At 38.4% G+C, this 22,955-nt stretch overlaps 1 protein-coding gene across 1 annotated transcript in view; it reads right to left on the bottom strand.

The window, feature by feature from the left end:
- LOC127160505 (mucin-2-like) overlaps window positions 1-22,955 on the bottom strand; it is a 28,619-nt gene that overhangs the window by 2,526 nt on the left and 3,138 nt on the right. The window contains exons 6-38 of the mRNA XM_051103142.1: window positions 21,635-21,722; window positions 21,427-21,509; window positions 21,074-21,284; window positions 19,379-19,504; window positions 19,165-19,282; window positions 18,951-19,089; window positions 18,705-18,812; window positions 18,504-18,573; window positions 18,281-18,415; window positions 18,005-18,163; window positions 17,789-17,883; window positions 14,887-15,016; window positions 14,549-14,798; window positions 13,944-13,984; window positions 13,734-13,831; window positions 13,469-13,620; window positions 13,067-13,205; window positions 11,841-11,948; window positions 11,564-11,743; window positions 11,241-11,480; window positions 10,955-11,111; window positions 10,656-10,784; window positions 5,013-10,559; window positions 4,754-4,890; window positions 4,359-4,533; window positions 3,843-4,262; window positions 2,747-2,945; window positions 1,889-2,073; window positions 1,722-1,791; window positions 1,507-1,637; window positions 1,379-1,410; window positions 1,107-1,254; window positions 914-1,006 (exon numbers count right to left, since the gene is read on the bottom strand). Coding sequence (XP_050959099.1) covers window positions 914-1,006; window positions 1,107-1,254; window positions 1,379-1,410; window positions 1,507-1,637; window positions 1,722-1,791; window positions 1,889-2,073; window positions 2,747-2,945; window positions 3,843-4,262; window positions 4,359-4,533; window positions 4,754-4,890; window positions 5,013-10,559; window positions 10,656-10,784; window positions 10,955-11,111; window positions 11,241-11,480; window positions 11,564-11,743; window positions 11,841-11,948; window positions 13,067-13,205; window positions 13,469-13,620; window positions 13,734-13,831; window positions 13,944-13,984; window positions 14,549-14,798; window positions 14,887-15,016; window positions 17,789-17,883; window positions 18,005-18,163; window positions 18,281-18,415; window positions 18,504-18,573; window positions 18,705-18,812; window positions 18,951-19,089; window positions 19,165-19,282; window positions 19,379-19,504; window positions 21,074-21,284; window positions 21,427-21,509; window positions 21,635-21,722 — 10,093 coding nt within the window. The remainder of the gene's footprint in view (window positions 1-913; window positions 1,007-1,106; window positions 1,255-1,378; window positions 1,411-1,506; window positions 1,638-1,721; window positions 1,792-1,888; window positions 2,074-2,746; window positions 2,946-3,842; window positions 4,263-4,358; window positions 4,534-4,753; window positions 4,891-5,012; window positions 10,560-10,655; window positions 10,785-10,954; window positions 11,112-11,240; window positions 11,481-11,563; window positions 11,744-11,840; window positions 11,949-13,066; window positions 13,206-13,468; window positions 13,621-13,733; window positions 13,832-13,943; window positions 13,985-14,548; window positions 14,799-14,886; window positions 15,017-17,788; window positions 17,884-18,004; window positions 18,164-18,280; window positions 18,416-18,503; window positions 18,574-18,704; window positions 18,813-18,950; window positions 19,090-19,164; window positions 19,283-19,378; window positions 19,505-21,073; window positions 21,285-21,426; window positions 21,510-21,634; window positions 21,723-22,955) is intronic.

Genomic DNA, 22,955 nt, shown 5'->3' with positions numbered 1-22,955 from the left:
CCAGCAAACACAGAATGTTCCCCTAACGTTCCCCTATGGTTCCCATTTGGTTATTTTTTTGGGAAACAAATGAGAATGTTCCCGGAACGTTCTCTGCAGGTTACTTTTTGGTTTAATTTTATAACCTAAAAAGAACCTTCCCAGAATGTTCCATGTAAGTTATTTTTAGGTTTTATTTTTATAACCTACTGGGAATGTTTGGTTTAATTCTATAACCTAAAAAGAACCTTCCCAGAACGTTCCCTGCAGGTTATTTTTAGGTTTTATTTTTACAACCTACAGAGAACATCCCGGAACGTACCCAGCAAGTTCCCATAACGTTCCCCTAACCTAAAGGGAACGTTCTATTTATGTTAAGAAAACTTCTGGAAAAAGTTTTGTTTACAGCAAAGGAAAACCAGTCTCCTCTTGGCTTATATCGAACTCCTCCAACATTTTTCTTTACAAATCCTTGTTTTGTACTTCTACTTTGTGACCGGTGTTTTGTTTTGCTCCTCTGTGCTTCCATGTTCATCACCGCCTTCATCTACATCTTACGTCATCCACTGGAATGCCACTTTCTCACAAACGTGCGTATGACAGTCAGCAGAAGCTAGACATTATGATTTATAAAGTTGTATACAAAATATGTATATTTTGGAGCATGGAGCACTTTTTAGTTAGCCTTATTAAATAATTACATTACTGCTTTGTCGCTATGTCGCTATTTTTGTAATGTAAAAAAGTAGCGATTTCATATTTTATATTTTTATATTATATTTACGGATTGTATTTTTTGTTTTAGAAATACATTATTTTACAACATGAAAAGCTACTGCCCAATAAGAATGACTCACAAAAAAGTTTTTGTTGGACAGGAAAATTGTTTAAATGTTTATTAATTAAACCCCACATAAAGATATGTAGGACTTACCACAGAGTGGACAGCAACTGTCTTCAGCTGTATTGGCTGCCAGCTCATATCCCACATCACATTTCTTCTGAAGACACAGCTCAAGATCACACACTAAATGAATTGAGATGAAACAAGTCCTTATAATTGATTTCTGAATGCATTTATATACAGATAGTAGGTGGCAGTAATTGCAAGTTTAGTCTTGACTCACCGCAGGTTGGGCAGCAGTTTTCAATTATTCTTTTTTGTTCTGATCCACAGGGCTTTTCAATCGGACACCCGACAGGCATAGTTTTAATACCAAATGTCTCATTGGAGCATGTATATTCATTACAGTTCATGGTCCATCTATCCCCAGGCTACAGGAGGAAAGGCAAGTAGATGATAGTTAGGAATTGTGACGATTATTGCAAATGCTCATTGAAATGTTTCGGACCACATTGATTTTCTTTATTTTAAACATCTTGTTTTGCCTATACAAACCTGTCTAGGTAATCCATCGGGGCCAATGCAATCTACATGGAGGGAATAAAAACGAAATAAGCATGAAAGTGCATTAATCTAGCAGACAGAGAAAATAAGTAACAAGTAAATGGTGCATCATGTCTTACCGCAATAAGATGTACAGGTATCTATCGTTGAACTAACTAGATATTTATCATCAGGACAGTAACAGCCTTCCATAAATGTTTGATGACAGTCACTGCCTTGACACCCTTTCTCCACAAACATATCATTGTACCTAGTTGCGAGTTAACAGAAGCACATCAGATAATGAAGTTATATTGTTATTTTGTAGAAATGGGCTGTTGTAGAGTTAGATTACCTTGTACTGCAGGTTTTTTCGACTTTAGGCCCACATGCCTTGTAGACTTTGTGACTGGGACACTTGTATTCTGTTATAGAAACCAATGACAACTAAGTCAATGATAACTAATATCCAGCTGTAATGTACAATCACAACACTTAAATGGTTAGGTTCATTCTGCTTACCACATATTTTTGTAAGTTCATCTGATGTTCTCCAGTCCACACAGATACCCTCCTTGCCACATAGCATAGCGTACGCCTCCAGACTGGCACAACCAATAGAGCGGTTTCCTATGTGGCACACATCAAATTTGCATGCCTCATAGTAACTTTCATGAGGAATGACCTCACGGCATTTCTTAAACATACTGTGAAGAAACAAACACAAAATATGACTTGATTTTAGGCAGACTAAAGGGACAGTGCACCTAAAACTAATCTTCCTGTCCTTTCAGCCGTTATACTGTGCTCGTAGCACATGCTCTTCAAGCGCACGGACAAATATGGTGGGCTCACTGTATTATAGCCTATTAAAGCGCTGTGTCATATTCAAACCCAAATGGAACTACAAGTATGTAGTTTCATTGTAGTGGTCACATTTAAAGCAGTGTCAGATCTGCTTCAGGTTCTGCAGCGGCAGCTTTTAAAATAACAGCAGCCATAATATCCTAATAACCAGCTGCTGTGATGTCTGTTAACCAAGGAACAAAATTAAAAAAGATGAAATCAATAACTTCTGTAGTTCTGTAGTTAAGTATTAGGAAAAAATTCATAGAAGTATTAGTGTATCAGTGATACTTGCCTTCAGTCATAAAAAAATAGCATTAAACAAATATCAAAAATATATTCCTTTATGTTGTTTCTACGTTAATTTGAAGATTTAATGTGAAATTATTGTAATATAAAAGTATAATAAAAAATTTTGATAGGTGGGTTTAATCACGATTAATTAATTTTTTGGAATCGATTGACATGACTAGGAAAAACACTGTACTAATCAGTTTTACCAACAGAAGATTAATATTTTTGGTTTTTCCTTACTCGCCCGTGATGAGATCACAAATCTTCGTATTGCAGGGAGTTGGAGTTGAAACTGTAGTACCATTTGTAGTATGATTTGTAGTAGGAGTTGTTTTGCATCCTGGGGGGACCATCCAAAGCTCTGCCATGTTCACACATGACTGGTCGATTTGTCCATCAGGACGTCTGCAATCATTTGCACGGTTGTTGTCACAAACCCCTGAAAAATAGAGTTTTAATCATACTTTATCTGAATGTAGGCAGGAAGTATTATTAAAGGAAACCCCGGGTATTAAGACTTGCATGGCTTAATATAATGTAAATGATGTCTTATACTGAAATATGTAGTAGAAAACCCATGAAAGACCTACGTCATTTAAAAAAATCCACATCATTTTATACATATTTTGGATTATGGGGGGTGCCATTATTTCAAAGATGTGAAATGGTTGTACTCAGTGAGCCACTGGCGCAACATGTTGCTATTTTTACTGGAATACACTACATGTAAAATAAAATAATGCCACATGATACAACTTTTGGTTGTAATTTTCAGTCAAAGAGCAACAAGAGAAGCGATGTAAGTCTTCACTGCTTTCCTAACGATAAGAGGAGGAGAAAAGAATGAGAAGATGCCTGTGGATGAACTAAAGTCTCACATCTTTGTTCTCTTCATTTTAGCTCTGATGCCTTAGAGGCTTTTTTTTAGACTACAGCTACTTAAAGAGCTTACAAACGGCAGAGACAAGAAACACTAGATGCCATCCTGCCATCGATGCTTGTCATGATGCCTCAACCACTGAAGGAGTTTTTCAGTGTGGATTTCACTCGATATCCAGGGCTATTTAGTAGTCCGAAATATGTATAAAACAATGTGGATAAAGTAAATGTAAAGTAAATATTTTTTGGGTTTTATTTGACATATTTCAGGAAGAGACACAATTTATGTTACATTAAACCATACAAGTCTTACCACCCGGGGTTCCCTTTAACATTCAGTTGGAGTTATTGAAAATCTGATTCCTTTTGTGCACTTGTAAAGGTAAAACTAACGTATATTCTAATTTGTACACCTCACACATTTGTTGCGAAAAGATTTTTTTTGATCTCTACTCACCACACTGTCCCTCTGTGTTGCCACTGAAATAGGAGAATGGGAGATTGATCTCAAAGCCTTGATGATTGACATAAATGTCAACTTTGATCTCAGTGATGTTCACAATTACTGCCATGCCGGAGGTGGTGATGAAGAAGTCATTATTTTTGTAAGTTAGTTGTTTCACTTCATCATTAACGTAGACCTGGACCTCTTTAGTGTTGCTTGTCAGCTTGATTTGATATGATTTGTAGTTGACAACCACATACTCAGGGCAGGCGAGATTATTTTTAATATCACAATAATAGTTTTTGACATGGACACTGATATTGTATTTTGGGATGATTTCTTGGAACAAAACATAAGTGCAGTTTCCTTGGAAAGCATAGTATGTTCCATCAAAAGTTTTGTAATGTGGGTCACCCCAGCCACTGCATTTACCTATCAAACCAAGATAAACCAAAGGTAAATGTGAGGCACTGGCTAGGACAATTGTTTTTTTAATATTGATGAAATCTGTGCATGATTTAAACTCACATTCACACTCATATTTGAAACAGCAGCCATTGTTATAATACACCTTCTTAGGCTTTAATCCATTAGAACATTTAGGATAGACATCATCAGATTTGGGACACTGTAGAGATTTTGAGGTGACAGTGCCATTTACGCATGTTTTGTTTTGGCAGCTTTCAATCCAGGATTCCATATGCTGGATGACACAATTGGATTGATAAACAGAGACGAATCAAAATGAATTTCAGAGATTTTTTTTCATAACAACTAATACTTACAACAGATATTATTATATCAAATAACATTTAGAGGCTATTTTTATACAGTTAATTAAAAAAAAAAATACATGCAGAATTTTTTGTAGAGTCTGTACATGTTACAGTACAGGTGTACTAAAGTGTACTTTATTAAATTACCGTTCTGTTGAATTGTTTGCAGTCATTTGTTGGGGTTGGTGAACATATCTTAGACTGTATCTCAACAGCACAGGAAGAGTTACATATGGCAGTGAAGCACCAACCTGCTTGATCTGTTTTATTGTAGATTATTGACCCTATAATTATAAGGATGTGCAAAGGAGGTAAACAATACGAGATTTTTAACATAAGTGACTAAACAAACTGTAAAGTTGGTAAACTGAAAAGTTTGGGAAATAATTGTTAAAGTAGCACTCACCTTTTGGGTATGTGGCATTTAAATACGTGCAGTTACATGTCTGTTGTGGTGAGACATTTGATGTTTTTTTGGGAGTTGGCCCTGTAACCACAGTAAACTTTGTTGTAATAGTGGAGGTACTTTTAGATGTTTTTGATGTGGGTGTTGTTGTTGCAGTAATTGTTCTAGTTGACGTAGGTGTAGATGTTCCAGTAGTTGGTGTGGTTTTCGTTGACATAGATGTCAATGTTTCAGGACTTGTTGTGACAGTGGATGTCTCTGTTGATGTAGGTGTTGTCGTTACAGTAGTTGGGGTGACTGTGGTTGTCTCTGTTGATGTAACTATAGTTGTAGGTTTTGTAGTTGTACCAGTAGTGGTAGATGGTGTTTCTGTTGATGTTGATGGTGTTTCTGATGACGTAGGTGTTATTGTAACAGTTGTAGGTGTTGTTGTTTCTGTTGATGTAGGTGTTGTTGTTACAGTAGTTGAGGTGATTGTGGACGTCTCTGTTGATGTACTTGTTGTTGTACCAGTAGTGGTAGATGGTGTTTCTGTTGACGTTGATGGTGTTTCTGTTGACGTAGGTGTTATAGTAACAGTTGTAGGTGTTGTTGTTTCTGTTGATGTAGGTGTTGACGTTACAGTAGTGGAGGTGATTGTGGATGTCTCTGTTGATGTACCAGTAGTTGTAGATGGTGTTGACGTAGTTGTTTCTGTTGATGTAGGTGTTGTTGTTACAGTAGTTGGTGTGATTGTGGATGTCTCTGTTGATGTTGTTGGACCAGTAGTTGTAGATGGTGTTTCTGTTGACGTAGGTGTTGTTGTTACAGTTGTAGGTGATGTTGTTTCTGTTGATGTAGGTGTTGTCGTTACAGTAGTTGGTGTGATTGTTGATTTCTCTGTTGATGTTGTTGTACCAGTAGTTGTAGATGGTGTTTCTGTTGACGTAGGTGTTGTTGTTACAGTTATAGGTGATGTTGTTTCTGTTGATGTAGGTGTTGTCGTTACAGTAGTTGGTGTGATTGTGGATGTCTCTGTTGATGTAGTTGTACCAGTAGTTGTAGATGGTGTTTCTGTTGACGTAGGTGTTGTTGTTACAGTTGTAGGTGTTGTTGTTTCTGTTGATGTAGGTGTGGTCGTTACAGTAGATGTTGATGTAACTATAGTTGTAGGTGTTGTACTTGGGGAAGTTGTAGAGGTAATACAAGTGTCTTCACAACATCTTACCCGTATTTCATAATTATAACAACGTGGTGGCAGGCCATTTGCATTGTCTTCATTCGAACATGACAGGCCAAATGATGTATTGCAATATACTGTTTGTCCCAAATCTTGCAGGGATTTTTGTGGATAATCTACTGCCCTACATTCAATCTCTTCTGGGTTCTGACAGGTTATCTTTCCAGTATCCCACAATGTATCAATGGGTTCAGTTTCAAATCCTTCTGGCTCTGTGCTGGGTGTATTGCTATTAATCCAGTTCGACCAACTGCATCTAATAGCACAAGAGTAAGGTGTTGTTGTAACTGTAGTTGTACTAGTTGTTGATAGTGTTTCTGTTGATGTAGGTGTTGACGTTACAGTAGTGGAGGTGATTGTGGATGTCTCTGTTGATGTTGTTGTACCAGTAGTTGTAGATGGTGTTACTGTTGACGTAGTTGTTTCTGTTGATGTAGGTGTTGTCGTTACAGTAGTTGGTGTGATTGTGGATGTCTCTGTTGATGTAGTTGTACCAGTAGTTGTAGATGGTGTTTCTGTTGACGTAGGTGTTGTTGTTACAGTTGTAGGTGTTGTTGTTTCTGTTGATGTAGGTGTTGTCGTTACAGTAGTTGGTGTGATTGTTGATGTCTCTGTTGATGTTGTTGTACCAGTAGTTGTAGATGGTGTTTCTGTTGACGTAGGTGTTGTTGTTACAGTTGTAGGTGTTGTTGTTTCTGTTGATGTAGGTGTTGTCGTTACAGTAGTTGGTGTGATTGTTGATTTCTCTGTTGATGTTGTTGTACCAGTAGTTGTAGATGGTGTTTCTGTTGACGTAGGTGTTGTCGTTACAGTTGTAGGTGTTGTTGTTTCTGTTGATGTAGGTGTTGTCGTTACAGTAGTTGGTGTGATTGTGGATGTCTCTGTTGATGTAGTTGTACCAGTAGTTGTAGATGGTGTTTCTGTTGACGTAGGTGTTGTTGTTACAGTTGTAGGTGTTGTTGTTTCTGTTGATGTAGGTGTGGTCGTTACAGTAGTTGGTGTGATTGTGGATGTCTCTGTTGATGTAGTTGTACCAGTAGTTGTAGATGGTGTTTCTGTTGACGTAGGTGTTGTTGTTACAGTTGTAGGTGTTGTTGTTTCTGTTGATGTAGGTATGGTCGTTACAGTAGATGTTGATGTAACTATAGTTGTAGGTGTTGTACTTGGGGAAGTTGTAGAGGTAATACAAGTGTCTTCACAACATCTTACCCGTATTTCATAATTATAACAATGTGGTGGCAGGCCATTTGCATTGTCTTCATTCGAACATGACAGGCCAAATGATGTATTGCAATATACTGTTTGTCCCAAATCTTGCAGGGATTTTTGTGGATAATCTACTGCCCTACATTCAATCTCTTCTGGGTTCTGACAGGTTATCTTTCCAGTATCCCACAATGTATCAATGGGTTCAGTTTCAAATCCTTCTGGCTCTGTGCTGGGTGTATTGCTATTAATCCAGTTCGACCAACTGCATCTAATAGCACAAGAGTAAGGTGTTGTTGTAACTGTAGTTGTACTAGTTGTTGATAGTGTTTCTGTTGATGTAGGTGTTGACGTTACAGTAGTGGAGGTGATTGTGGATGTCTCTGTTGATGTTGTTGTACCAGTAGTTGTAGATGGTGTTACTGTTGACGTAGTTGTTTCTGTTGATGTAGGTGTTGTCGTTACAGTAGTTGGTGTGATTGTGGATGTCTCTGTTGATGTAGTTGTACCAGTAGTTGTAGATGGTGTTTCTGTTGACGTAGGTGTTGTTGTTACAGTTGTAGGTGTTGTTGTTTCTGTTGATGTAGGTGTGGTCGTTACAGTAGATGTTGATGTAACTATAGTTGTAGGTGTTGTACTTGGGGAAGTTGTAGAGGTAATACAGGTGTCTTCACAACATCTTACCCGTATTTCATAATTATAACATTGTGGTGGCAGGCGATTTGCATTGTCTTCATTCGAACATGACAGGCCAAATGATGTATTGCAATATACTGTTTGTCCCAAATCTTGCAGGGATTTTTGTGGATAATCTACTGCCCTACATTCAATCTCTTCTGGGTTCTGACAGGTTATCTTTCCAGTATCCCACAATGTATCAATGGGTTCAGTTTCAAATCCTTCTGGCTCTGTGCTGGGTGTATTGCTATTAATCCAGTTCGACCAACTGCATCTAATAGCACAAGAGTAAGGTGTTGTTGTAACTGTAGTTGTACTAGTTGTTGATGGTGTTTCTGTTGATGTAGGTGTAGGTGTTGACGTTACAGTAGTGGAGGTGATTGTGGATGTCTCTGTTGATGTTGTTGTACCAGTAGTTGTAGATGGTGTTACTGTTGACGTAGTTGTTTCTGTTGATGTAGGTGTTGTCGTTACAGTAGTTGGTGTGATTGTGGATGTCTCTGTTGATGTTGTTGTACCAGTAGTTGTAGATGGTGTTTCTGTTGACGTAGGTGTTGTTGTTACAGTTGTAGGTGTTGTTGTTTCTGTTGATGTAGGTGTTGTCGTTACAGTAGTTGGTGTGATTGTGGATGTCTCTGTTGATGTAGTTGTACCAGTAGTTGTAGATGGTGTTTCTGTTGACGTAGGTGTTGTTGTTACAGTTGTAGGTGTTGTTGTTTCTGTTGATGTAGGTGTGGTCGTTACAGTAGATGTTGATGTAACTATAGTTGTAGGTGTTGTACTTGGGGAAGTTGTAGAGGTAATACAAGTGTCTTCACAACATCTTACCCGTATTTCATAATTATAACAATGTGGTGGCAGGCCATTTGCATTGTCTTCATTCGAACATGACAGGCCAAATGATGTATTGCAATATACTGTTTGTCCCAAATCTTGCAGGGATTTTTGTGGATAATCTACTGCCCTACATTCAATCTTTTCTGGGTTCTGACAGGTTATCTTTCCAGTATCCCACAATGTATCAATGGGTTCAGTTTCAAATCCTTCTGGCTCTGTGCTGGGTGTGTTGCTATTAATCCAGCTCGACCAACTGCATCTAAAAGCACAGGAGTAAGGTGTTGTTGTAACTGTAGTTGTACTAGTTGTTGATGGTGTTTCTGTTGATGTAGGTGTTGACGTTACAGTAGTGGAGGTGATTGTGGATGTCTCTGTTGATGTTGTTGTACCAGTAGTTGTAGATGGTGTTACTGTTGACGTAGTTGTTTCTGTTGATGTAGGTGTTGTCGTTACAGTAGTTGGTGTGATTGTGGATGTCTCTGTTGATGTAGTTGTACCAGTAGTTGTAGATGGTGTTTCTGTTGACGTAGGTGTTGTTGTTACAGTTGTAGGTGTTGTTGTTTCTGTTGATGTAGGTGTGGTCGTTACAGTAGATGTTGATGTAACTATAGTTGTAGGTGTTGTACTTGGGGAAGTTGTAGAGGTAATACAAGTGTCTTCACAACATCTTACCCGTATTTCATAATTATAACAATGTGGTGGCAGGCTATTTGCATTGTCTTCATTCGAACATGACAGGCCAAATGATGTATTGCAATATACTGTTTGTCCCAAATCTTGCAGGGATTTTTGTGGATAATCTACTGCCCTACATTCAATCTTTTCTGGGTTCTGACAGGTTATCTTTCCAGTATCCCACAATGTATGAATGGGTTCAGTTTCAAATCCTTCTGGCTCTGTGCTGGGTGTGTTGCTATTAATCCAGCTCGACCAACTGCATCTAAAAGCACAAGAGTAAGGTGTTGTTGTAACTGTAGTTGTACTAGTTGTTGATGGTGTTTCTGTTGATGTAGGTGTTGACGTTACAGTAGTGGAGGTGATTGTGGATGTCTCTGTTGATGTTGTTGTACCAGTAGTTGTAGATGGTGTTACTGTTGACGTAGTTGTTTCTGTTGATGTAGGTGTTGTCGTTACAGTAGTTGGTGTGATTGTGGATGTCTCTGTTGATGTAGTTGTTGTTGTACCAGTAGTTGTAGATGGTGTTTCTGTTGACGTAGTTGTTTCTGTTGATGTTGTCGTTACAGTAGTTGAGGTGATTGTGGATGTCCCTGTTGATGTAGATGTTGATGTTGACGTAACTATAGTTGTAGGTGTTGGTGTGACAGTAGATGTTGAGATGGTGGAAGTTGTTGTAGTTTCAGGTGTAGTGGTGAAAGTGAAAGGTGTTGTAGTTGATATGCAGAATTCAGTGCTTCTTATTATTTTCCCATCTGAATCACAAATAGCAGTGAAACATACACCATTCCCATCTGAGGTGTTGTAAATGACCGATCCACGTGGAAATACCTTCCCATCATAGAAACAGTCTTTACATCCTTCCTCTGTGACACATTTCATTGTCTCCTCCCTGAGATATGGCCTCTCTGAAGGGCACTGAAGAAAACAACCTAAAAGAATGAATGAAGTCGTCAGATCAGACAGAACATGTAGACATGCGTACCTAAAATATGTCGTAGTGCTATGATAAAATGCTTAATTCTTACCCTCAAGGGGAGGAATTTGATCAGAGCAACTTCCTGAGGGGTTTGTGCAGGTTTTCATGCAGGTTGATCCACAAGTTTTATAGTGCCACTCACATTCTCCAGGAGCATTGTAATAGTCACAGAATAAAGCTGCAGGAACAACCACTTTAGTTAGGACTGGTTATTTCAGCTATGAACACATTTATGACATGTGACTAATCATAACTCAGTGGAGTACAATAGATGCATTCCTCACCCAGGTTCATTGGTCACAGTTTATGTTTACAGGCAAAATAAATGTGAGAAATATTAGAACTTACGACAGAAGTCTGGTCTTCGCCATGCCACACAAGCTCCTCTTTTACGGCATTCAGCAGCGTAAGCTGCCACTGCAGTACAGAGACAATCACAGTCACCCCCACTGTCACATGCACAGGTGTCCCTTTCACAAGCATCATAATATGGGCCAGAATCCACCTAAAGAGAGGAAAATCAGACACACAGAACCATAAATGTTACCGTAATAACTGCACTAGATGTAATACATTAAATTGTAAAGCACAAGTTTTGTTCTCAAAAAAGTTAATAAATGATCATGTTACTTACAAGCGAATGGCAGTCTGTAAAAACAGGGCTTGTGATGATTCTGCATTGTTTGACAGCCCAGGCACGTCGATGTGGATTTGCTTCACAAGGATGCTTCACGTTTATCACATCTGGGCAGTTGGGATCCATCTTCCAGCTGCTCCCAAAATCTTCTGGATCCGTCACCACTTCTCCATTGTGCTTTATGAAGTCATTGTTCGCATTACCATCAAAGTTTCCACACAGTCCACACACCTTGCCCTGCCACAGAAATCATGTAGATGTTTAGGTGAAAAGATGAACAAAAGATACAATTTATGGGTGTACCTTTAAGGAATGCATACCTTTAATTTGTGATTGAGCTGGATCATTACACTTGTTTTTTTATCCCAGATTAAATTCAAAAGACCTTCGACCTCTATGACAACATATATGCCTGCAGAACTGATTTGATATCTGTATGCCGTGCCATTGCTTTCAACAACTTTCACATCTCCCTCCTCAGATAAAATCATCTTGTATCTCTGTGGAATATGAAAGGTCAGTGCCATACCATATATTTTATATTGCACATTTTAGGATGTTTTACTAATGCTGAATTGAGCTATGAAATAACCTCACCCCAAAGAACAGGTTGATGACCTTGGAGCAAATGGCTTTGGTGGTTGCACATGGGATGTTCTCTGTGACCAGGCGGAAGGAGGGACTGGGGTTTGTACTGCAATAATCCTAGAGGGGTTACACACATCAGAGATATTCCAGGTTATAATGCCCCCCTAAAACTTTTGTATCTAAAATCTTAAGGCTTAAAGGAGAAGTCCACTTCCAGAACAAAAATTGACAGATAATGTACTCACCCCTTGTCATCCAAGATGTTCATGTCTTTCTTTCTTCAGCCATAAAGAAATTCTTTTTTTTGAGGGAAACATTTCAGGATTTTTCTCCATATAGTGGACGTCTGTGGTGCCCTGATTTTGAACTTCCAAAATGCAGTTCAAATGCGGCTTCAAACGATCCCACATGCGGTTGTAAATGATCCTAGCCAAGGAAGAAGGGTCTTATTCAGTGAAATTATCAGTAATTTTCATAAAAATAATACAATTTATATACTTTTTAATATCAAACACTCATTTTGTCACACTCTGCCTGAACTGTTTTTTTTTTTCGGTTCATGACAGTTAGGGTATGTCAAAAATTCCTATCCCATGTTCTCCCTCAACTTCAAAATTGTCTTATTTTGCAGTTTTACCTTTTTTGCTGAGGGTGTTTGATCTCCTTTGAATTTTCACTTTGCAAAGACTGGGTCAGTACTTCTGCAGTGATGTAGGATGATTTTGAAATGATTTTTGAAGTTGAGTGAGAAAATATGATTGGAGTTTTTTGACATACAATAACTGTCTTGAGGCAGAACAACTATTACACAGAGTTCAAGGAGAGCGAGATAAGACGAGTGTTTGAGATTAAAAAGTATTTAAATTGTATTTTTTTTATGAAAATAACCGACTGTTTCGCTAGATAAGACCCTTCGTCTGAATGTTTAAAGCCGCATTTAAACTGCATTTTGGAAGTTCAAAATCTGGGCACCATATCAGTCCATTATATGGAGAAAAATCCTGAAATGTTTAACTCAGAAAACAATTTCTTTACAGCTGAAGAAAAAAAGACATGAACAACTTGGATGACAAGGGGGTGAGTACATTATCTGTACATTTTTGTTCTGGAAGTGGACTTCTCCTTTAATTATAAGCCTATTTTTTGAAGGATTTGGTGCGTTTGCAGATACAATAGTGACAGGTTTGTGGATATCTGTATATTGACTTTTTTCCCATTAGGACAGTCAGACATACATGGGCTATGGTGTGTTCACAGTCTCCGTGGAAGGAATATCTCCTGCCATCAAAAGTCTTAAAATGACCTTCACCGTAGATGGTACAGGTGCCGTAGCACGCCTTTTCAGTACAAGTCCACATCCCATTTGTGCATGTGCTGAAATATAGAGCAAATTTACAAATAAATACTGATGCACAGATGAACGTTTAATCATGCCAGTGCTTTTTGAGTACTACTGATACAGTATGACCAAATACAATGATTTCTGTTCATTTAACGAATACGATTATTGGACATCCACACCTTTACTCTATACTGTAGACGTGTGTCCAAATCTTTGACTAGTAGTGGAGATGTTAAATGATAGTACAAGGATGGCTCTGGGATAACATGGTTTATAACAACTGTGGTTGGCTCACCAGGTGTTACAGTCCTGTTGAACTTGTTCGCCAGGTGAATAGGTGCCTCCATTATGGGTACATGGACAGTTTTCCCTTGTCACACACCCACCTTTTCCATCAGCCAGAAGGTCATCTGGACACATACATCCTGATACACACCCCATGCTCACCTATTGCCAAGACAAAATTTGTAAGCCAAAACTTCCATGCTGCGTGGCTTCCATCAGCACTGCGCGCCATTTAATTCATCATATTATTCATGTATTTGATTCATCCAACTCACGCAGTTGTTTGGGTCTTGTTTCTCACATGTTCTCTGACACTCTGTTCCCTTTTCTCCATGACTTGAACATTTGAAGAATGTCATTGGAGCCACACAGTCTAAAAAGACAAAACGCACATGAATGAGGTGGAGAAAATTCGCACACATCCCAGCAGTGACTCAAGTTTGAATTTAAAAGGTAATATTGTGGAAGAGCTAGTTGCAGATCACCTTCTTGACTGGAGCAGTGCAGTTTGCCAAGGTTACAGGTGCTGTAATTTAACAAAACAGTGCAAATAATTACTACATCCACCATTAAGCATTAAAATTTTATGTCAATATTGTTAAATAGGTATATGCTTTTGGGACATACTACATCTAAAACCATTTTAGACAGCCTTTTGCAGCAATTATTATTAGGGCTTAGTTGAAAATATTTGATTCCCAACAAGACTAACTGATATTGATTCTTAAATACCAAATATCAATCGCCTCCCATCCAATAATCGCAATAAGCAATCACAATAACAGTATCAGCCTTCAAATTCTGTCAGTTTTATCATTAAACAACAAATACGTTTGTTTACATCTTTAACACATCTTTAATGTGTTGTATCACTCTAGCTGTCAGTTCACTCATGTCAACATGTCGCACATGAAGCGATCATCTTATCCTCTTTGCTACCAGTTATAGCACAAAATAAAAAAATATTATACATAAAATTTACTGTAATGTATCATGTTTCATATAATTGCTCAGTAGCTTGAAAATGAACTTGTACCTATATATATTCAGATAAAGAAAATAGAAAAATATGCTAAACTGCACTTTATACCATTTAGCACCATCTTTGTGGAACACTGCTGATGGCTCTATGACCTGGTTGCCATAATAACAAGGACACTGGTCAGCATGTACACAGCTATCGCCTTTAAGGTAGGTTCCCTCAGAACAGATGCAGCCATCTACAGGTGTAAAGGACCCTTGGCAGATATTGTCTTGTTCACTGAGAGAGCGGCAGCTGCTACCACAGCTGGTCACGCCATAGGAGTACTTCATGTTGCCTGGACAATTCTGAATCGTATCTATGCAGCCAGAGATAGACAGAAGCAGATTTGTAACAGAGTGTGCATACAAGTATTTATTAGTATGTGTACTTTATGAAGTTCTCACCACAGGGTTCTGAATCCATCCAACCCTGAAGAATAAGTCCTCTGGCAGCACAGGCGTGGGCATAGTTGGACAGGGCCGCACACATACACTTCCTAATATCTGCACACTTGCAAGTGTCGTAGACACACCACTGCAGAGAAAAACACATTTACGTCTGAGTGAAGCAGCTACTTGAACAAGGAAAAATGTGGTGCAGGACTTTGGATCATTTGGACTGATTGGATCATCTGACGATTGGTAAAAGCGGTCAATGTGGCTCAAAACCCCACTAAGACTGTGGTTATGGCCTTGGCCAAGGCCGTTGCTGGAGACAAACAACTTCCCCCGGAGAACAAGATAACGAGACACTCTGAATTCCTCCTCCCCGTTCCAAGGACACCTGTTGCGGACTGGGTTTTTTCAGACTCCACAGGCTTACACATACACACACACGCACACATACATACGTACATAGCTACAGATAGACTATCACTGCCTCCCCCAGCATCCCACGCCTTCGTGTGCTTTTACCCCCCGGTGTGGGTAGGCGGGTCTGTGACCAGCGCTCTTCTAGCTGCAGGACTGGATGGCTGTTGCCTACATTGGACTACTTCCTCATCCCCTGTCCCCCTCCCCTGTTGCAATGTTATGTCTATGTTTATGTGTTTATGTGCTTGTTGCTGGGGCTTTTTTTTCCCCTGATCTCACACTGCCCTACTTGAAGGACAGTCTGGGAGGGTTTTTTTTTCACCTCCTTTTTTCCTAATGTATCTTATTTCCTTATTTTCTATGCCACCTCTCAACTGACCTGTCTTCCCCCGAAATGTGATGTCTGTGTATGGTCGGAGGGGTCCAATTTCACTGCATGTAACAGTGTATGTGACAAATAAAGGCTTCTCGTCAGTAACTGTCCTCTGAAAATCTGTTTTTCCATGTTTAAGTGCTATAATTGGCTCCGTGGTGCATCTCCCAACCCAGAAAACTTAAAAAAGGACAACCCAGTAACTTTGTTTTGATAAGCCTTTTTTTTAGAAAGCATGTGAGAAACAAGCAGTTCAGATTTTCGTTTCCTCCATGAAGTTAAAAGTGGATCTTATTATAATATTGCCACCCCTTAATCTTCACGTTTCCACCCACAGCGTTGTCATTTTGTTTTTGCAAGCAACAACGGTGTACCATTTCTAACACCCTGACAAAAGTTTGAGCAAAGCATGCTAACTGTTCTGTTGTTCGCTGCACAGACGAGCACTGAACACTATTTAGAGTCCCAGCCTTAGAGGAGACAAGAGAGCAGTGGATTCAGTGACTTATTTACTGTATATTACACTGCCACAAAAATCGAATATACCTTCACAGATATAACTGACTATTGTATAAGTCCTCTGTGTTTTTAACATAAACTTGTGTATATTTGGCAGTTCAAGCGCAATAAGATATGAAAGAGAAGTACTTAGTTTAGTACTCAGATGCTGTGTGACAGCTACTTTCTGTGTGCGTGCTTCGAATGTGTGCGCTCAGAAAACCGTACCTCAGAAGTTTAAACTGATATGGCTTTAAAATGCATGATTTCAGTGCGATAGGCATGATAATCAAAACCAAACAGATGTTTTTTTGGCAGAGTATCTGAGGTAGGAGCTGTAAAGGCACAGCCCTATTCTGGAAAAGGGGACAGGGAGCAGCAGCTCATTTGCATTTAAAGAGACATGAATTTGCGCTGTGAGAAGCGGCTTTCACACCGAACGCGGAAAGCACAGCGGAAAAAGTTCAATTTTGGACTTTAAGCATGGCGTACACAGCTTGCGTGCCAGTGGTGCGCGTCCGCTTTGGTCCACGCAGAAACAAACCATCCTTGCGCGATGCAAGCAATTCGAATGAATGGGTTTCATAGCACAGCGCAGCACTTTCTGCGTTTGGTGTGAAAGCCGCTAGACACATGTGCATTGCTTGACAGTGTGTGCTTCCACTCACCGTGTTTTAGTTTAGATATGCTTTCATTAATTTAGTTTGGAATGCAGTACTATTACATGCACAAAACTTGCGCACTGATGGACTTTCACGTGCGCTTTGTCCTAAAGTTTGTTGTCCTAAGGTTTGATTGCGGCTGCGGTTAAATGCAATTCCATTTTCGAATACTTTTATATGAAATTGATGTTCACACAGTCATTTATGTTTTCAGAGCATGACAGAACATATAATATATCGAAATAGATCTGTGCATTAGTGTGAATACAGTCTGTTAAAGCTGTCACTGTCTATGATCTCATGAGTAATAATCAAACGGCAATAATGGTGAGGAAAAAATAAATCCATAACCATTGTCTGAAAACTTTCGGGTACTTAAAGAACACTTATTTTAAATAAGTGATTGTTTTAAAAGTAGCCTGTTAATATAATAAAAAATTAAGTTTCCAAAAAATAAATTTGATATAAAATTTTTATGAAAATGTAGCCATGTGCAGTAATATTAAAAACTGAGAATGTGATGCATAGTGACATTGAGCTGATAATGAAAATTGTGACTGAATTGAATCATGAAACCAGTGAAGATTTACACCACTACTTTTAAGATGACAGTACTGACATGCAGAGATTCCAACTATAAACAAAAAGCAAAGAAACTGCAATTTTGGTTAAAATGTATAGTTGTAAAGATGTATTTGCAAGACTTAATTGGGGAAAAATGTAGATCAAGAATCGTTTTGGAATCGGATCGTGACTCCCAGAATCGGAATCGGATAGGATCGTGAAGTGCCTGAAGATTCCCACCCCTAGTATTTTAAGATGAAACTTCACAGACGCATTCTGGGGACACCTGAGACTTGTCTACAAGATTTGCATGTCTACAAGATTTGCACAGATATATCATTTATAATAAATGCTGCAAAATTCAATTAGTTCAGAAAAAAAGTTCAGAAAGACTTACGTCGTAATAAATCTCAGGACTTATTTCTGAGTGACATGCAGAAAAGGTGCCATTTGGGTTTGTGAGACGGGAACACCAGTCTTTAGCAATTTTCTCTATAAGGAAAAACAGGAGATTTGCTTGCTTACTTTGTTTAGCACAGGAGGTTATTTTCTTCTATGTCAAGAATGATTAAATTATCAACTGCAACATGGCTATTGTGAGCATGTTAAGCACCTGTTTCTATATTCAAGCTGCAGGGGTTGTCAAATGTGATTTCAATATCTGGGCAATTTTGTTTCCAAAAGTTGACAAAGGATGTTGGTGTGCCCTCTATAATGTCCGATCCTGTTTTAAAGTCATCTTTTTGGACATTGTTATAGTTCCCACACAGACCTGAGAGAAGAAAGGTTAAAAGTGATTCAACTGATACCCATAAAATATTTTTTTTTGCAGATTTTAGTCCATAACAACGAGATTTGAAACATCTATATGCTATAAATTCATTCTCACCACTCATTTTCCCTTTTTCTTCAGTGCTGGCTACAATATATAACTGCATGATTGGAGCCAACTGGATCTCTAGACGAAGGCTCTTCATATCAGCAACGATGAAGGAGGAAGATGGCTGGAAGATGCTGATAGGACCTGGACAATTAAATTATTGAAAAAAGAAAAATTACTTATTTTTTTTTATAATGATGAAAAATAAGTTCCTTTATATTTGACAACAAACCTGTGGTGAAAGGAAGCACATTTAGACTGATTCCATTCACTGCTACAGATCCACTGGTGGAAAAACTAATCTGTTTTATCAGTAAAACATCAACAAAAAGACATTGCTATTAATATGATTTTCTCAGCAGAAATAGTAAGTGTAAATATTATTATTAGCAAAAATTATTAAAGAATATAATTATTTAAACCCAGTGCTTACAGTGGTCCCCGGGATGACAAGGGTAACTGAATTTAGACATGTGTCTTTTCGGGTCGGATCACACTTTGCCAGATTTCCCACAACTGCAATGTCACTGTCATTAGAGTGCTGTAATAACAAAAAAAAAAAAGGATTGTAAGAACCTGAGTTTTCTATAAACCATGTGAATAAACAAATAAGTGAAGACTTTCATTTATCTCGCCCTGACAGAAAACATCTAATGGATCATCTGCTGTACTGACAGACCTTAGTGAAGACGTAGTCACAGTTGCCGCTGAAGGTGAAGGTCTTTCCATCGTAAGTGGTGACGTGAGACCCTCCAACAATAGAGCAGATTCCGGGACATTCCAGGTACGTACAAGTCCAGTGTCCAGCGGCACACTCACTGACAAAGTATAGCAGCAGTGTTAGCATAGGGAAAGTTAATTTAAATGTGACTTTAAAACTGTAAAGAAGTTACCATTTTTTGCAAGCTTGTTTGTAAGACTCTCCTGATCGATATACTGTGCCGTCGTGCACACAAGGGCACTCGTTCACAGGAACACAGCCGGTCTGACCAATGTCATCTTCCACGGTGCCTTTACAAAAAGAAGGCATGATACAGATTAATTAGGAAGAAATGACTTTAATTAAAAAGATGCAAGCACTAGACATTTAATATTGCGTGAAATTACCAGCAGGGCAGAAACAGCCATCCACACAGTGTTCTTTACACATTAGACTTGCACCTGGATCTGAGCAGGTGCTTCTGCACGGACCACCACACTCCATGTATCGCAAGTTCAGAGGGCACGTCTTTGCTGTGCCACAGAACAAGACATTGCATGTCACAAACATATCAGAATTGTTGCATTGTATAAAACGTTAGAAGAAGCAGAATGATATCTCTGTATTTACTTGACAGTGGTCCTACTAAAATGGTGTTTGTTGTTTGTATTAATTTAACATAGTTTTAGATCAAATATTTTATTTACCAGGGTTTCTGGGGTGTACATTTAAGACTTTAAGACCTTTTTAAGACCAACTAAAGAAAATTTTAAGGAAAAAAAAAATTGAAGGGAAAACAATACAGCAATATGTTCTCTAAGTATGGTTCAAGTTTTACTTTCACTTTCAAATTATCAGCAATTCAGCATCTAGCAACGGTTTGTTTTTAGTTCGTTTGAGTTTTTTTCTCTTTTCCTTGCTTTCCTTCAGTAAAAGCAGCGTGCACATTTTACTTTCACTTTCAAATTAGCGGCAATTCCACCTCAAGCAGTTGTTTGTTTTTAGTTTTTTTAAATTTTCCCTCTTTTCTTCACTTCCCTTCAGTTTTAAGTAGCTTGTAAAAGCGTCATGCGCATTTTACTTTAACTTTTAAATTAGCGGCATTAACGTAACATAACAAACTTTTATTAACAAAACGAATAATAATACATGATGTTATATGCCTAATATAAAATAATAACTTACGCAAAGTTTAAATAGGTATACAAAACTGAAAATCAGTAAACACCATGTAACCAAACAAATAAGAAACGTACAACGTTTATTAGCAAAAACGAATAACAAAGCTTGGAAGCACGGCATACATCTTGATGTAATATAAAATTTTAAAAAATTACACAGTTTAAATAAGTAAAAATCAGCAAACCAAATAAATATGAAACTTTACCTTAGATAAATAGCAAATATCAACAGGCTTTTCAAAATCCAAAATATTTTTAAAACAGGCACTTTTGCATTTCATTTCTCTTTTACCATAGTCTTGTCTTTCTGACTTCTCTCTTCTTGTCAGTCAGCCTGACTCACTCTCTTCACATGATAAATGAAATCTGATCTGTGATGTGACTGTCGTTAGGCACACTGCATTGAGCAGCCGTGTTCAGTTTTAATTGTATTGTCTGTTCTCTAACTGAACCAAATGATTTTTATTACTAAAAAAATCTAAATGACAAGTTTTTCTTCGGGTGACTGACAGATGAAGCAGCACATACCGCCATCTACCGTGTATTGTATTGAATATTGAGCGACCTAAGCCATGTAGCACAGAAATTACGCTTTTGCTTCACTTTAAAATGAAACACATGAGGACACAATCCATGATTATATGAATTTAAGACTTGTTGCTCTGATTTCTAAGTTTTTCAAGGCCTTAATTTATGGAAAAGCGATGTATGACTTTTTAAGACCCGGAAACCGGAAATGCGGAAACCTTGATTTACTCTAGTAATTTAGGTTATGGCTGAATTATTTGGTTGCTTTTGTAGTATTTATTTGTTCTCTTCCGACCTTGATGCTGTGAACTTGTATGTAACAGCACATTGTAACGACATGTGAATGAGAAAAATTAAACATAATTTTTTCGCGCCATCATTACTGATACTCACGACAGAGCTGTTCTGTCCTCCATGTTTCTGGCTTTCCTCCAGCATGTGTGCACTGTCGTGAAATCTCTGTGAGCGTGTTGCAGAGACAGTCGTGGTTGCCGTAACACTGACACAGGTCGTCTACACAGGCTTTTTCAAATGAACTCATCTCCATCACATTGTGACAGTCAGCAAATCCCGTACTGCTGAGATACTGCTGGCAAACACTTGTCTAGAGTGGAAAAAATAGATCATTTAAAAGGATTGTTTCATTGGAACCAATATTTCAATTAGAGGTTAAAAATGTAATTTCAAATTTCCCATTGTTTTATTTCAAAAGGGCACCCAAAATTAGATTTTGTCCCATAGTGTACCTGGTTGCACTGATCCCTGGATGGAAGTGTAACATCCTCACAGGTTTCAGTCAGAGGTGTGGAAACCTTCCATTTGGCCAAACCTGAGAAGGATCCAGATAAACATATTACATTAAAGTGTTTAAAATCAGTATGTGTCTGCTGGTCACTAAACTTGCTATATTTAAACTTAAATCTAAAAAATGAATGAGAAAGACATCATGTTTACCGCTAACAGTGATATCATCATCCTTGTTGCCATTAAAGTCTCCGCACAGTCCACAGGTCAGCCCTCGGTACTTCTCAGGAAGTTCAATCTGGGGAACATCATATAACAAAATAATGTCAGAGGATAGAGACACTTTTTAAATAATGTTTTTTAAAAATCTAAGACACTTTTTTAATCTATTTATCTAAAAACAATTCTAAGAAAGAATTAAAATAAGAAAAAGGCAAATAATTTGCAAAACCTGTTGGTTCAGTGTTGCTTATCTAGGCATATTGCATGTTTGTTTTACGATGTGCTGCACTGATACAGTCAAGTTTCCGGTTAGCTCCCCCACTGACTTGACACCGGACTCATGTGTGTATTGGTAAAGGGGGAAAGCAGGCAGTGGACCAAACCACTGTGAGGCAAGGGAGGGGGGACTCAAAACATTTCTGAACTTAAAATGCTTTTTTGCGTTTATATTGTTTTACTCCTTACACAACTATATGAAGTATATGCCTATTAGGGGTGGAGCCGAACCCGAATACGGTATTCGGAAAGGCACAAATAGCGTGTTTTTACAAATACTTATTTCGAACAAATACTTAAAAAAAATATTTGTATTCGGGAACAAGAAAAACTTTATATCAAAAAGCTGCGTTTCCTCATGAGACCGCAGTGCATGCCCGCATGAGCGAGTGAGTGGGTGACATTCAGGAGTCGGAGGGGTTGGGGGCAGGGCATATGCTCCCAAAATTTAATCTGCGCGACCGCAAAATATATTTGGAAGCATTTGTGCGAGTGCGAGAAATCGTTGCGGTGCGACTTGTTTTTATTTCTTTACAAAACTTTCGCTAGCCTAACTACTGCCCAGACTGCTGTGAGCTGATACAGTGACAGTTTCGCCGTTTTCTCCAACATTACATAACTAACTAAACTTGATCTTTACATTCTTAACAGATTTTAGATATTAGCCGTCAATCACTCCCTGTCACTGACACTGCGCTCCGCTGAAACTCGGAACCGGCCGTTTTTTTCTCTCTCTCTTAACCAACCTCTGTTCCAGATTTGTACAAACTACATTGCAATTAGGGGTGTGTGATATGACGATTTTTGATTGTGGACAATTAAAATGTCTCCACAATCTGCTTTTGAAGAAATATACTATATTTTGTGCTACAGCGCACATTCTGGCATACATTCACATCAAATGATAACTCCACTCACGCAGGGGCGTAATTTCCACTGGGGACACACTTTTCAAAATCCCGTTTGTGTCCCACCACTTGAATAGTTTTGTTAAATTAATGTCTTGTATTGTGGAATGCACGCTCAGCACCGC

This window comes from Labeo rohita, unplaced genomic scaffold (genome assembly GCF_022985175.1).
Source record: "Labeo rohita strain BAU-BD-2019 unplaced genomic scaffold, IGBB_LRoh.1.0 scaffold_368, whole genome shotgun sequence".
Lineage (NCBI taxonomy): Eukaryota > Metazoa > Chordata > Actinopteri > Cypriniformes > Cyprinidae > Labeo > Labeo rohita.
This window is presented reverse-complemented; position numbering and strand designations above follow the sequence as displayed.